This window comes from Zingiber officinale, chromosome 3A, assembly GCF_018446385.1.
Source record: "Zingiber officinale cultivar Zhangliang chromosome 3A, Zo_v1.1, whole genome shotgun sequence".
Lineage (NCBI taxonomy): Eukaryota > Viridiplantae > Streptophyta > Magnoliopsida > Zingiberales > Zingiberaceae > Zingiber > Zingiber officinale.
Genome location: NC_055990.1, coordinates 31,225,047 through 31,241,034, shown reverse-complemented (window position 1 = coordinate 31,241,034; position 15,988 = coordinate 31,225,047). Strand labels below are relative to the sequence as shown.

The window sequence follows — 15,988 nt, the reverse complement described above, 5'->3', positions numbered from 1 at the left end:
TGAGATCTATCCCTCCTATATAACGGGAGTGACATTGTTATTCTTGATAGAGTGAGACCACTAAGTGCATGGTCATGCCCAAATGAGTCAATATAAGATATTGAACTCATTTGATTATAGTGAGTCTACTTGGAGTTCAAGATTTAGATTGATCAGAGGATGACACGGTTTATGCCTCACATTGATCAATGTAGGTGTCAAGGATAGAAGGACACTTGTCATATACTGTGAAGAGTCACAATTAGTAGTCACAAGGTGATGTTGGATCTCAACATTCTTGTAACTTGGGTAGTAATGATGTGTTGCTAGATACTGCTAATTACTTATGCTTTTAAATGAGTTTAGGAGTATTGCCAACATTACAAGAACCTATAGGGTCACACAAAAAGGGCAATTAGATGGAGATTAAGTTCATTTGATGAACCAAGAGGATTAGGTTCATGTGATGAACCAAGTTGGATTAAGAGTAATCCAAATTAAACTAATTGAGTTAGACTCGATTTGATTCATGTGTACAATGGATCTAATTTAGATTATTTTCATTGAATCAATTTAATCAATGAATAGAAATTCATTATATTAAATTGATTTGAATCAAATGGTTAGATTTGATCAACCATGGGAGAGAAGTGGTCAAGTTTGACTTGACTTGAGAGGGAAGATGAAAGGTCAAGTTTGACTTGACCATTGCCACCTCATTTGTGAGTTGGCATTAAGTGGGCCAATGATAATATTCCACATCATCAATATTAGCCCATGTGTGTGCCATCTCATGAGAGAGATCAAGAGTTGTGACTCTTGATATCCCATGGAGGTATATAACCTCTTTCTAAGGTGGTCGGCCACATGATTCCATGAGTTACAATTGTGTAAACTCATTCAAGGCATCCTCTTCCTCCTTGTTTCTTCTTCTCTCCCTCTCCTCCACCTTGGCCGAAACCTTCAAGGGTGCTAGCACACTCTAAGGTTTCTTCTCCACCTTTTGTTCGTGTGGATACACATAGAGGGATGTTCATTTGACACCCTTGAGATTCAGCGAACCTTGGACGAGCGGGATAAGCGAAGGGCTTCGCATCAAAGGTATAAACTCCTAAATATGTAGATCTAAAGTAGATCTAGGATTAGAAAACTTGTACATGTACAATTTTAATATTCACACGGATCCGGTGGCATGAGCTTTCGGGGTTTCCGCAACGTAAAAGCGGTTTTTGCGAGTCGAAAATCCCAACACATTAATTGTAAATGCTTCCAAGAATTATTCTCAGATTGAGCTACTTAAACATGTATTGAGAGGTGTAGGAAGAAATAATGATGACATTCAAATTATAGCAAAAGTTGAAGACAAGATTGTTCCTCTTCTTTCATAATGTTTACTCCTTGTGTTAGATGATATATGGAGCGCAAGTGTAGGTGGAGATCTACTCAGAAAGACCATCTTGAATGGATCCTATAGGACTAGTATCCTATTTACCACTAGGCATGAAAATGTGACAAAAGAAATGAGAGCTGATTTTGTTCACCATGTTAAGAAAATGCACGATAATAGTGGCTGGGAATTAATTAGAAAGATTGTTCTTGAAGATGGGGAGGATGTAATAACTTCTGAATTAGAAGAAATTGGTACTGAAATTGTTAGAAATGTGATGGTCTTCGTCTGACAGTTAAAGTGATGGCTGGTGTTTTATTTCATAAGGAAAAGACCAAAAGGGAGTGGAAAAAAGTTATTGAAAGTAATTTATATATGGTTTGTGTTGGTGTAATTTATATTAATGGTGTAATTTAAGTTTTGATAAATGACAAGTGAATTAAGTTAAGTGTTTTTGTAATTTAATGTATTTACCGAGCATGTAGGGATTAACAAGTTTAGGGGACCTGATATCAAGATGAAATCCAACTTGGTTTAAGGACCAGGGCTGTCTCGAGAAAATTGGAGGCCCTAGGCTAATTGGAGACTATTAGTGCCGAATTAGTGGATTGATGGGATTCGAGATGGGAGGCTTGGGGCCGAAGATCAAAGATTGTCGGATTATCGATCTCTCTAGAGAGTTTCTCTGTTGCGATTTGAAGTCGGCGTAGCGATGAGGCGAAAGATAGGGTAGAAAATTAGAGATAGAGTTGTATGAGAGAGAATCCAAGAATTGAAAAGGAAAAAGTGAATCTGCTTTTTTTTCACTCAAATTGAGTTTTAATGGTCGAATATAATGAATTGTGGATACAAAAGGTTTAGTCAAGATGTGTCTCATGATCCATGTGCCATTATAAAATAAGTGGAGTGTTATAAATAACAAGGTAAGGATAAATATAAGATATGAAATAAAATTATTATGTTAAAAAATGAGGATAAATTTGAACAATTTCAAATCGTGAATTGATTAAAATTAATAAAAAGAGATATTAATAATAAAAAAAAGCTTGTTTAAGGTTTTCTTTTGCCAGACCGGTTAAAAATAAAATATTTTTTGGTTTGTCAACAAAATTGATCCATTATCAAATTTAATAAAATTCTCAAATATAAATATAAAATCTTAATAATCTGGAGGCCCTTAGAATAGGGAGGCCCTAAGCAGCTGCCTCCCTCTAAAGTCGGCCCTGTTGAGGACCCGATAGTTGGTGCGAAGTCCAGATAAGTTAAAGGGCCGACCTAATAACTGGCGGGAAATCCAACTGGGTCCATGAGGCCTGACAATTGGTCGAAATTCAATTGGGTCTGCAAACCTGACAACTAGTGAGAAGACTTAGTGGATCGAGAGGCTAGTCAAGAGATTGTAAGTTGGTAAGTGAAGATAAGTCACTAGAGGAGAGAGTTCCTGTGAGGATGAGTCTAAGCTTGAACTTTAGGCGTTGGTCCAGTTTAGGTTCATTTTGGATCCCTAAATTGAGACTCTGACTAGTTTATGATTTTGGAAGGACAGAAACTAATTATTACTCCTTATTATTATTATTGTGCTAACTTTGTTTTACAGGTTAGATATTTTTGTGTTGGACAAACACATTTTGCAGAGTAAAAGGAGCACAAAGTGCCTCGGGTGAACAGTACTTGAGGCGCTTTCAAGAGCTTTGAAGGCGCCTTGAGTACTATTCATGGAAGACACATTCGGGAGCTTGGAAGATGCCTTCAGTTAGATAAGCCAGAAGGGTTCATCATCGATAAGGAACAATTTTGTCAGGATAAAGTTTGCCTATGGAAGACGTCTTTCATCCTCTATAAAACAGCTGCTCGACCAAGGCTTCATCATCAACTCTTCTACAAGCTTCTACGAGTCCATTTGACATTTCGACTACTTCGGCTTCCTGTTGTTGCTCTTCTACAACATTGTTGTGTCCGACTATTGTTGAGGAGCTGTCCAACACTGAGTCTAAGCCGATCATCTTCGAAAGTGCTGGGTAATGAAATTCAGTTTTGTACTTAATTATAGCAAAAGGAAGAGTGTAACGTGTTATACTTGTTCCTATTCTTTTTGTATTCAATCTCTTTTTCTGGCTGTTTTGGAAGAGGTTATTAGTGAATTATCTATTAATAAGTCTGCGGGACCTGGATCTTGGAGTAGGAGTCGCCGAAGGCTTTAGACCAAGTAAATCGATTACGTACTTGTGTTTTAGCTTTTTGTTTCTATAATTTTTCATTGCGTACTCGCTTTCCAAAACAAAGAGAAGTTTTAAAAATCACATGATTCACCCCCTTCTTCCTCTTTTCTCACGTGCATCTCGATCCAATAATATGTGAAAGAGAATGAAAATGAAGTATCAAAGGTTTTATACTTGAGCTATGATGATTTACCTAGTCACCTCAAACAATGTTTTCTTAATTGTGCTTTCTACCACGGCATATCACATCAATCGGACATAATCCGACTATGGGTGGCCGAAGGATTTGTGATTGAACAATTTGATGGAAGATATCGTAGACGACTACTACAAAGAAATTAATTATTGCAAGAAACCTTTTGCAAATGGACTATACAAGATTTGTTATGCATGATGTTTTACTATCTTTTGGGGAAAAACTGATGGAAGAGGAAGGGATTATTATTATTAATGATGCTTAATGCACAAGTACAATGTCTTTGACAAACATTCGTCGTTTGTCCATATCAAACGACCAAGGTGATTTGTCATTGCTTCCCAATGTGATAATAGAGCAAAAGTGTTTAAGAACCCTATGTCTCCTTAATTGACCTCCAATCAAGCGGTTTGAGGATCATGTATTTGAAAGCTTAAAGTGTCTTAGTGTTGGATTTGTGTGATACATCCATAGACAGCCTCCCAGATTCTCTTAAGAAATTGTTTCATCTAAAATACTTGGAGCTTGATCGAACAAAGATTAGAAAGCTTCCTGAATCCATTGAGTGTCCTGCAAACCTGCAAACTTTGAATATCTCAAGGTGTAAATCACTTCATGAACTTCCAAAGGGCATCACAAGGTTGAGCAATTTGAGATGCCTTGGAATTGGGGCTACTTCACTGTATCCATGTTCCAAAGAAACAAACTGGTTCCAGAAGCCTAGGCTCAAACTCTATTAAGATTTCCTTTGTGAACCTCCAGAGGAACAGTGAAAATAGCAGCATGAGCTACAATGTAATTCCATCCTACACTGTAACTATATTACCCTATTGCCACGTTGAGTAATCCTCTTCACCTGATCCAGAATATGAGAATTGGTCGATGCATATAAATTCATTAAAATTGAGCCAAAACAAATAATAAATGAAAGGCATATCACATACTCAAGTGACTAATTCTTTTCAAATAAAATGTGATGAGCAGAGATGCTAAAGATTGTTTATGATTTAGCAAGCGAAGACAAAACTTGCAAGTTTGGTTCCATAACATGCATACACACCAAAACAATGTTAATATGCGAGCATTTCTATACTAAAAGGTCAAAGTTCTACATGACTATAAGGATGATGAGATGACAAACATAAGTCAATTTCTAGAATATTCAGAGTTAGACCTAGAGGTTTAGTGTGTTAAACCATATCTATGATTCAAACGAATATCAATGTTCTTTGTAAATGCCTGTCTAATAGGATGATAGCCTTGGATTTTGGTGTCTACAGACTTGCATCTCTTATTCTTTTATTTGTGGTTGTGTTCATATTTAGAATAAATGTTTTGGATGATACATTGTAAGTTGTTTATTTGTTTCCTGAATTGGACTGGATCCTCTGGACTCGTATCCTTGGTCCAATCCTAAATCAGGAATACCTCATAAGTGGGATCTCGTTGATCGCACTTATATAACAGGTGGGATCCTCTAGATCCCACCAATGAATGGAATGATTTATCCTTTGGATTGTACTTTATGATCTAGAGGATTCCGTTTCTTCCTGTATTTATATTGTTTGGATTATGTTGCATATTATAAGCTATTATTTACTTTCTCTATCTATATTGATATACTACTCTTCGTTCTATTTCTTTAAAATGGTATTGAATTCTTTTTTCCATATATTTTTAAAACGAAAGTCTGAATCTCATTGTTTTTGGATTCATGATGAGTTACGTAGTTTGTGAATAAAGTAGATAGACTATTTTCAAATCTTGCACTTTGATGATGAAAAAATTTATACAAATCCTTTGACAGTACAAACGGGGTGCCAAATGGATACTCTACCTTCCCATTCCTTATAGGGAGAGTTATCATGGCCGACAGCAAATCCATCAATGTGATTAACATTAAGATGCGTCAATCCTCGCTTTCCTCTAGGCAAATGAGTAAATGACCACTACAAGGAAAAAAAAAAAAAAAAAAAAACTCATGCACGTTACTTAAAAGGTAATATTAAAATCATATTTGATTGTAATAAGAATGTCAAAATCCATTTTAAAGAATATTTTTATTTTTTGTTTTTATATAGTGAAATTTTCATCGAATTTCGGAGGATGAATGTTCACACGTACCGGTCATTATCCTGATCTTTGTGCTTCAGACGGTGATTAGTCCTTCTGAGGCTGTTGTCTCTGATACCACTTGTTGGTGCAGCGAGGACTGACAAGAGGAGGGGGTGAATTGTCTGCAACCAAAAAATTATATCCTACTCGAACTTTCAACTCTAAAATAAAGCAACACTAATAATTAAAGTAATTAACAAAAAAGAAAAGAGAGACGACTCAACTATTTGACTTGGTTACAACCGAGACGGTTGTTAATCCAAGGCGGTGGAAAGACGCACTAAAAGAGTCTTCTTTTTTGAAGGCGGAGAAGCATTTTACACACTACAAAAAAACAATAATTTAGGGACGAAAGTTTGGGACGAAAATTTTTCGTCCCAAAATTGCAACAATTTTGGCAACAAATATAAAATTTGACCCAAATTAGAAACGAAATCTGCAACAAAAAAATTTCATCGCAAATTGCCAACAAACAATATTTTCGTTGCAAAATTCGTTCCAGAATCTGGGACGAATCTAGGATTCGTTCCAAATTCTGGGACGAATTCTGGATTCGTTCCAGAATCTGGGACGAATTCTGGATTCGTTCCAGAATCTGGGACGAATCCAGGAATTCGTCCCAAAATCTGGGACGAATCCGGGATTCGTCCCAGATTTTAAAAAATTAAAAAATAAAATAAATATTATTCGAAAAGCCTAAATATAGACCTAGAGATCTCGAAATTTAATGAAACAAATTTCTATGCGTTCATAATTTTCTCCTGATCATAAAAATATCCTAATCCTGAATTTTAACCTAATATATTGAGTGTGGTGATTTTTTAACACGAATATGACCTAATGATTAATAAAAAATTCACCACAGTCAATATAATATGTTAAAATTATGGATAAGGATATTTTTGAGATTAGGAAAAAATTAGGAATCCATAGAAACTTGTTTCATGAAATTCCGACATCTCTAGATCCATATTTAGTGTATCCGATTAATTTTTCTTTTCTTTTTTAATTTTCTTAAATCTGGGACGAATCCTGGATTCGTCCCAAAATTTGGGACGAATCCTGGAATTCGTCCCCAAATCTGGGACGAATCCAGGAATTCGTCCCAAAATCTGGGACGAATCTAGGATTCGTCCCAGATTTAAAAAAAATAAAAAATAAAATAAATATCATTCCGAAGGCCTAAATATGGACCTAGAGATCTCAGAATTTAATGAAACAAGTTTCTATGCATTCATAATTTTCTTCTGATCATAAAAATATACTAATTCTAAATTTTAACCTAATATATTGAGTGTGGTGATTTTTTAACACGAATATGACCTAATTCTTAATAAAAAATTCACCACAGTCAATATAATATGTTAAAATTATGGATGAGGATATTTTTGAGATTAGGAAAAAATTAGGAATCCATAGAAACTTGTTTCATGAAATTCCGACATCTCTAGGTCCATATTTAGTGAAACATAGATAGTTTAATGTTAATTAAGTATGTTATCGTTTAACGTATGTTTGAATATGTGTCTAAAACTTTAAATATATACCTACGGATGTCAGAATTTTATGAAACAAGATTCTATGAGTTTCTAATTTTCTCCTGATTGTAAAAATGTCCTCATCTATAATTTTACCCTAATATTTTGAGTGTTGTGATTTTTTAACTTGAATTTAAAGAATTTGGTTTAAAAAATCACTACACTAAATATATTAGGTTAAAATTATGAATGAGGATTTATTTATGATTATTACAAAATTAGGAACCCATAGAAATTTGTTTCATGAAATTCCGACATCTCTAGGTTCATATTTAGTGTCTCCGATTAATTTTTCTTTTATTTTTAAATTTTTTTAAATTTGGGACGAATCCTGGATTTGTCCCAAAATCTGGGACGAATCCAAGAATTCGTCCCAAAATCTGGGACGAATCCAGGAATTCGTTCCAAAATCTGGGACAAATCCAGGATTCGTCCCAGAATTAAAAAAATGAAAAAATAAAATAAATATCATTCGGAAGGCCTAAATACGAACCTAGAGATCTCGGAATTTAATGAAATAAGTTTCTATGTATTCATAATTTTCTCCTAATCATAAAAATATCCTAATCCTGAATTTTAACCTAATATATTGAGTGTGGTGATTTTTTAACACGAATATGACCTAATGATTAATAAAAAATTCACCACAGTCAATATAATATGTTAAAATTATGGATAAGGATATTTTTGAGATTAGGAAAAAATTAGGAATCCATAGAAACTTGTTTCATGAACTTCCGACATCTCTAAGTCCATATTTAGTGTCTCCGATTAATTTTTCTTTTCTTTTTTAATTTTCTTAAATCTGGGACGAATCCTGGATTCGTCCGAAAATTTGGGACGAATCCTGTAATTCATCCCCAAATCTGGGACGAATCCAGGAATTCGTCCCAAAATCTGGGACGAATCCATGATTCGTCCCAGATTTAAAAAAAATAAAAAATAAAATAAATATCATTCCGAAGGCCTAAATATGGACCTAGAGATCTCGGAATTTAATGAAACAAGTTTCTATGCATTCATAATTTTCTCCTGATCATAAAAATATACTAATTCTAAATTTTAACCTAATATATTGAGTGTGGTGATTTTTTAACACGAATATGACCTAATTCTTAATAAAAAATTCACCACAGTCAATATAATATGTTAAAATTATGGATAAGGATATTTTTGAGATTAGGAAAAAATTAGGAATCCATAGAAACTTGTTTCGTGAAATTCCGACATCTCTAGGTCCATATTTAGTGAAACATAGATAGTTTAATGTTAATTAAGTATGTTAGCGTTTAACGTATGTTTGAATATGTGTCTAAAACTTTAAATATATACCTACGGATGTCAGAATTTTATGAAACAAGATTCTATGAGTTTCTAATTTTCTCCTGATTGTAAAAATGTCCTCATCTATAATTTTACCCTAATATTTTGAGTGTTGTGATTTTTTAACTTGAATTTAAAGAATTTGGTTTAAAAAATCACTACACTAAATATATTAGGTTAAAATTATGAATGAGGATTTATTTATGATTATTACAAAATTAGGAACCCATAGAAACTTGTTTCATGAAATTCCGACATCTCTAGGTTCATATTTAGTGTCTCCGATTAATTTTTCTTTTATTTTTAAATTTATTTAAATTTGGGACGAATCCTGGATTTGTCCCAAAATCTGGGACGAATCCAGGAATTCGTCCCAAAATCTGGGACGAATCCAGGAATTCGTCCCAAAATCTGGGACAAATCCAGGATTCGTCCCAGAATTAAAAAAATGAAAAAATAAAATAAATATCATTCGGAAGGCCTAAATATGAACCTAGAGATCTCGGAATTTAATGAAATAAGTTTCTATGTATTCATAATTTTCTCCTGATCATAAAAATATCCTAATCCTGAATTTTAACCTAATATATTGAGTGTGGTGATTTTTTAACACGAATATGACCTAATGATTAATAAAAAATTCACCACAGTCAATATAATATGTTAAAATTATGGATAAGGATATTTTTGAGATTAGGAAAAAATTAGGAATCCATAGAAACTTATTTCATGAAATTCCGACATCTCTAGGTCCATATTTAGTGTCTCCGATTAATTTTTCTTTTCTTTTTTAATTTTCTTAAATCTGGGACGAATCCTGGATTCGTCCCAAAATTTGGGACGAATCCTGGAATTCGTCCCAAAATCTGGGACGAATCCAGGATTCGTCCCAGATTTAAAAAAAATAAAAAATAAAATAAATATCATTCCGAAGGCCTAAATATGGACCTAGAGATCTCGGAATTTAATGAAACAAGTTTCTATGCATTCATAATTTTCTCCTGATCATAAAAATATACTAATTCTAAATTTTAACCTAATATATTGAGTGTGGTGATTTTTTAACACGAATATGACCTAATTCTTAATAAAAAATTCACCACAGTCAATATAATATGTTAAAATTATGGATAAGGATATTTTTGAGATTAGGAAAAAATTAGGAATCCATAGAAACTTGTTTCGTGAAATTCCGACATCTCTAGGTCCATATTTAGTGAAACATAGATAGTTTAATGTTAATTAAGTATGTTAGCGTTTAACGTATGTTTGAATATGTGTCTAAAACTTTAAATATATACCTACGGATGTCAGAATTTTATGAAACAAGATTCTATGAGTTTCTAATTTTCTCCTGATTGTAAAAATGTCCTCATCTATAATTTTACCCTAATATTTTGAGTGTTGTGATTTTTTAACTTGAATTTAAAGAATTTGGTTTAAAAAATCACTACACTAAATATATTAGGTCAAAATTATGAATGAGGATTTATTTATGATTATTACAAAATTAGAAACCCATAGAAACTTGTTTCATGAAATTCCGACATCTCTAGGTTCATATTTAGTGTCTCCGATTAATTTTTCTTTTATTTTTAAATTTATTTAAATTTGGGACGAATCCTGGATTTGTCCCAAAATCTGGGACGAATCCAGGAATTCGTCCCAAAATCTGGGACGAATCCAGGAATTCGTCCCAAAATCTGGGACAAATCCAGGATTCGTCCCAGAATTAAAAAAATGAAAAAATAAAATAAATATCATTCGGAAGGCCTAAATATGAACCTAGAGATCTCGGAATTTAATGAAATAAGTTTCTATGTATTCATAATTTTCTCCTGATCATAAAAATATCCTAATCCTGAATTTTAACCTAATATATTGAGTGTGGTGATTTTTTAACACGAATATGACATAATGATTAATAAAAAATTCACCACAGTCAATATAATATGTTAAAATTATGGATAAGGATATTTTTGAGATTAGGAAAAAATTAGGAATCCATAGAAACTTGTTTCATGAAATTCCGACATCTCTAGGTCCATATTTAGTGTCTCCGATTAATTTTTCTTTTCTTTTTTAATTTTCTTAAATCTGGGACGAATCCTGGATTCGTCCGAAAATTTGGGACGAATCCTGGAATTCGTCCCCAAATCTGGGACGAATCCAGGAATTCGTCCCAAAATCTGGGACGAATCCAGGATTCGTCCCAGATTTAAAAAAAATAAAAAATAAAATAAATATCATTCCGAAGGCCTAAATATGGACCTAGAGATCTCGGAATTTAATGAAACAAGTTTCTATGCATTCATAATTTTCTCCTGATCATAAAAATATACTAATTCTAAATTTTAACCTAATATATTGTGTGTGGTGATTTTTTAACACGAATATGACCTAATTCTTAATAAAAAATTCACCACAGTCAATATAATATGTTAAAATTATGGATAAGGATATTTTTGAGATTAGGAAAAAATTAGGAATCCATAGAAACTTGTTTCATGAAATTCCGACATCTCTAGGTCCATATTTAGTGAAACATAGATAGTTTAATGTTAATTAAGTATGTTAGCGTTTAACGTATGTTTGAATATGTGTCTAAAACTTTAAATATATACCTACGGATGTCAGAATTTTATGAAACAAGATTCTATGAGTTTATAATTTTCTCCTGATTGTAAAAATGTCCTCATCTATAATTTTACCCTAATATTTTGAGTGTTGTGATTTTTTAACTTGAATTTAAAGAATTTGGTTTAAAAAATCACTACACTAAATATATTAGGTCAAAATTATGAATGAGGATTTATTTATGATTATTACAAAATTAGAAACCCATAGAAACTTGTTTCATGAAATTCCGACATCTCTAGGTTCATATTTAGTGTCTCCGATTAATTTTTCTTTTATTTTTAAATTTATTTAAATTTGGGACGAATCCTGGATTTGTCCCAAAATCTGGGACGAATCCAGGAATTCGTCCCAAAATCTGGGACGAATCCAGGAATTCGTCCCAAAATTAAAAAAATGAAAAAATAAAATAAATATCATTCGGAAGGCCTAAATATGAACCTAGAGATCTCGGAATTTAATGAAATAAGTTTCTATGTATTCATAATTTTCTCCTGATCATAAAAATATCTTAATCCTGAATTTTAACCTAATATATTGAGTGTGGTGATTTTTTAACACGAATATGACCTAATGATTAATAAAAAAATTCACCACAGTCAATATAATATGTTAAAATTATGGATAAGGATATTTTTGAGATTAGGAAAAAATTAGGAATCCATAGAAACTTGTTTCATGAAATTCCGACATCTCTAGGTCCATATTTAGTGTCTCCGATTAATTTTTCTTTTCTTTTTTAATTTTCTTAAATCTGGGACGAATCCTGGATTCGTCCCAAAATTTGGGACGAATCCTGGAATTCATCCCCAAATCTGGGACGAATCCAGGAATTCGTCCCAAAATCTGGGACGAATCCAGGATTCGTCCCAGATTTAAAAAAAATAAAAAATAAAATAAATATCATTCCGAAGGCCTAAATATGGACCTAGAGATCTCGGAATTTAATGAAACAAGTTTCTATGCATTCATAATTTTCTCCTGATCATAAAAATATACTAATTCTAAATTTTAACCTAATATATTGAGTGTGGTGATTTTTTAACACGAATATGACCTAATTCTTAATAAAAAATTCACCACAGTCAATATAATATGTTAAAATTATGGATAAGGATATTTTTGAGATTAGGAAAAAATTAGGAATCCATAGAAACTTGTTTCGTGAAATTCCGACATCTCTAGGTCCATATTTAGTCATCCGATTAATTTTTTTTTTTTTTAATTTTCTTAAATCTGGGACGAATCCTGGATTCGTCCCAAAATTTGGGACGAATCCAGGAATTCGTCCCAAAAGTAGGGACAAAAATGGCAACAAACTATTTTTGTTTCTAAAAAACCCTATATCCCTTAATCCCACATATTCTCTTTACCCGATCTCCTTCTCGCAGCGGCGGCTGAATCCTTCTCCAGCGGTGGCAGAATCCTTCTCCTGCAGCGGCGCAGGTAATCCCTCTTCCCTCTCCCATCTGGGCCGCGTCATGGTGTGGCGGTCTATGATGTGCATAGCGCGGCGCGCTCGGTGGTGTCGTCGCGCGGGCTCCCGCAGTCCCACACGCGCGCGCCGCCGCCGCCGTCGTCTTCTTTGGCTGCCATTCCGCTCGTTTGGGTGAGGCTCCAACGGCTGCCACCAACTCCTCTCACGGCCGTCGCTCTCCCTCGAGCAGGCGCCACCTCCTCCAGCGGCCACCGTCGCCTCCTCCCGCGGCCACCGCCGCTGTCTCCAGCGAGCACCGCCGCCTCTTGCGGCGTGCTTGGCCGCTCGTGGCCGCACCTGGCAGCGTGTGGCTGCTCCTGGACGGGGCTGCTCCGGTGGTTTAAATTCCGATACAGTACTTATCCGCTGTTTGTATGCTTATCCAGTTACAATGATGATTGATTTTGTAACCTTGATTCAATCAACTCATTTTAGGTCAACATTTTATGTTATTTCTTTGAACAGTAAGAATTTGGACTTGCTAAGTCTCAGTAATTTATTCATGCATTGAATTTGTGCTTTCCATCAAATTACGCCTCTGATTTCTCATCTTATCTCCTAAGTAGAATGATAGTTGGCTTGATTTTGTGGGTTCGGCTTATCAACAAGAGTCGTCTACTGAAATTGATCATCATTCATGGCCAAAAAAATAACATTTATAGCTACTAAAAGAACAAAGTTTAGAGAGACTAAAATGCTAGTGAAAAAAGTACAAATGATTTATTATGTTAAGGTATTGACTAAATTTGTAATTTTGTTTGTGCAGGTCTCGCTCGGTGTAGTTGGAGACACTCGTATCATAAAGCACTTTTGTAGATCTTCCCCGTGGTATTCTAGCCTATCTTTAATATGCAAACTTACCAAACTTATATCTCACTTTTTATATACTGTCTCAGTTATAATTTTATTTATTTTATCAGTTAATACATTGTATTTATTCCTACAGGTCATTAGAGGTGACATCTAATATTTTTTTTCCCCTCTTGTTCTACAAGCTATTTGAAGAAAAATGGTAAGTTTTTGAAAGTTCCTTTTTATGAATCAAATTTGCAATTTACTTTATCTTATATTGGAATTTTTAGTTCCGCTCTAAGTCAGATTCCTCCGCGTGACGATGATGATGATGGCGATGATGATAACGATGATGCTGGTGATGCTATTTCATGATTTTAATTATGTCTGATGATTATTTGTCTCATAATTAGTGTTTTATACATTAAACCATGCCATGTTAACTTTTCTAATTTTTATTTTATTTAATATTGTTAATTTGTTTTTAACAGGATTGGTGAGGCGAAATATGTATCGGAGAAAAAAGTAAGTATTAAATAACACACTCGTAGTTGAACATGTTAGACTTTTAATTATATTTATATATTTTTAAATTAGTTATATTTGAAAAGTTAAATAAAGGTATCTTTTTATATATTTGTTGAAATTTGATATTATTGCATTATTACTTCAAATTCCAAATTATGATTAGAGTTTGCCTAATAACCAAGTAACTATGAGTACTTAAAGACTAGTATCAACTAATTGCTCATATATTAGTTTGTGTTTTTTTCATTTCAGACATTTTCATATTATAGGGATTTTAAGAATACATCTCATTCTCTCTATGTTTGATGAAATATAATATTTGTAAAACTTGTTTGATAAGGTGAAATATGGTATATCATAACAATTTGATACAAATGAAACTATTAGAATTGTGAGATTGTTAGAATTTAAGTTATTATCTTTCTGGTTACACATGATCTGGTTTATTCGTTTGTTTGTATGCAGGAAGAGAAGAGTTGATGGGGATGAAAGCTTTTGTGGAGAAAGAAGATGAGTTGATGTATCTTAGTTTTTTTAAATTTAACTCCTTGTTTAACTTCTTGGATTATTAGACTTTATAAATATTTGAGTGTTGAACTTGTATAATATTTTGGAGTCGTTTGAAGAAGATGTTGAGAACTTTGAATTTGTTGTATTGTGATTTGATTTCAATTATTAATATATGTATCTGAAATAGGATGTGTTGAATGTATATATTGTGTTATTTGTGATATTGTTAATTAGGATGTGTTGAAAGTCTATATTTTGTTATTTGAATTTGTTATATATATTTTATTTGAATTTATTGTAGAAATGTATAGTTGCTGGATTTTTTTTTTAATTTAGGAACGAATTTGGCAACGAAAATAATTTGTTCCAAACTTATCCATTGATAATTTTGCAATAAAAATATTTTTGTTCCAAATTTCGTCCCAGATTCTGGGACGAATATGCGGATTCGTCCCAGAATTTGGGACGAAACTGCGGATTTGTTCCAGTATTTGGGACGAAATTTGGAATGAATATTTATTTTTTAAATGAAATTAGTATTTTCGTTGCCAAATTCGTTGTAAATTTTGCAACAAAAATAATATTCGTTGCAATGTGTCATGAAAATTAGCAACAAATTTGGCAACGAAAATATAATTTGTTGCCAAATTTGGGACAGATTTGGCAACAGAATTAAATTCATCCCCGAATTCGTCCCCAAATTCGTTGCTAAGTTTGCAACAAAATAAATTTTCGTTGCAAAATTGTATAGTATTTTGGGACAAATAGAGTTTTTTGTTGCAAAATTGGCAACGAATTTGGGGACGAAAATATTATTCATCGCCAATTTTGTCCCCAAATTCGTTGCCAAATTTCCAACGAACAAATATTTGTTCCAAAAGTTGGCATCAATAATTTTGGGACGAAAATATTTTCGTCCCAAATTTTGTCCCTAAATATTTTGCAACGAATTTTTTTGTCAAATTCGTCCCAAAATTTGTCCCAGAAGCCTTTATTTTTTGTAGTGACACTTTAAGAGCACAGAGGTTGTTTAAAAAAAAATTATAGAATTGATGATTCTCGTTCTACTGTTCGAGACCCCTTTATATAGGGGTTCCAAGACTCATCCAGAGTCCCTGATCTTCGGGATCAGGGTTTGACTTCGAGAGGGGGATCGGTCGACCGATCCCTAGGTTCGGTCGACCGAACCTGTGTACTTTCCCAGCTTCCCGTCTGGAAGCAGACTCTGTGGATCGAGCTTAGGTTCGGTCGACCGATCCTTGTATTCGGTCAACCGATCAGCCAACG

The 15,988-nt window shown here is 33.4% G+C and overlaps 1 protein-coding gene across 1 annotated transcript; it reads left to right on the top strand.

The window, feature by feature from the left end:
* Positions 1 to 1,499: 1,499 nt before the first annotated feature.
* Positions 1,500 to 14,899, top strand: LOC122050317. Its single transcript, XM_042611236.1, has 7 exons — positions 1,500 to 1,646; positions 12,817 to 12,840; positions 13,638 to 13,699; positions 13,818 to 13,883; positions 13,954 to 14,021; positions 14,155 to 14,188; positions 14,657 to 14,899. Exons 1-7 carry the CDS (start codon positions 1,500 to 1,502, stop codon positions 14,703 to 14,705), a joined length of 450 nt encoding a protein of 149 aa, XP_042467170.1. The 3' UTR covers positions 14,706 to 14,899.
* Positions 14,900 to 15,988: the final 1,089 nt, after the last annotated feature.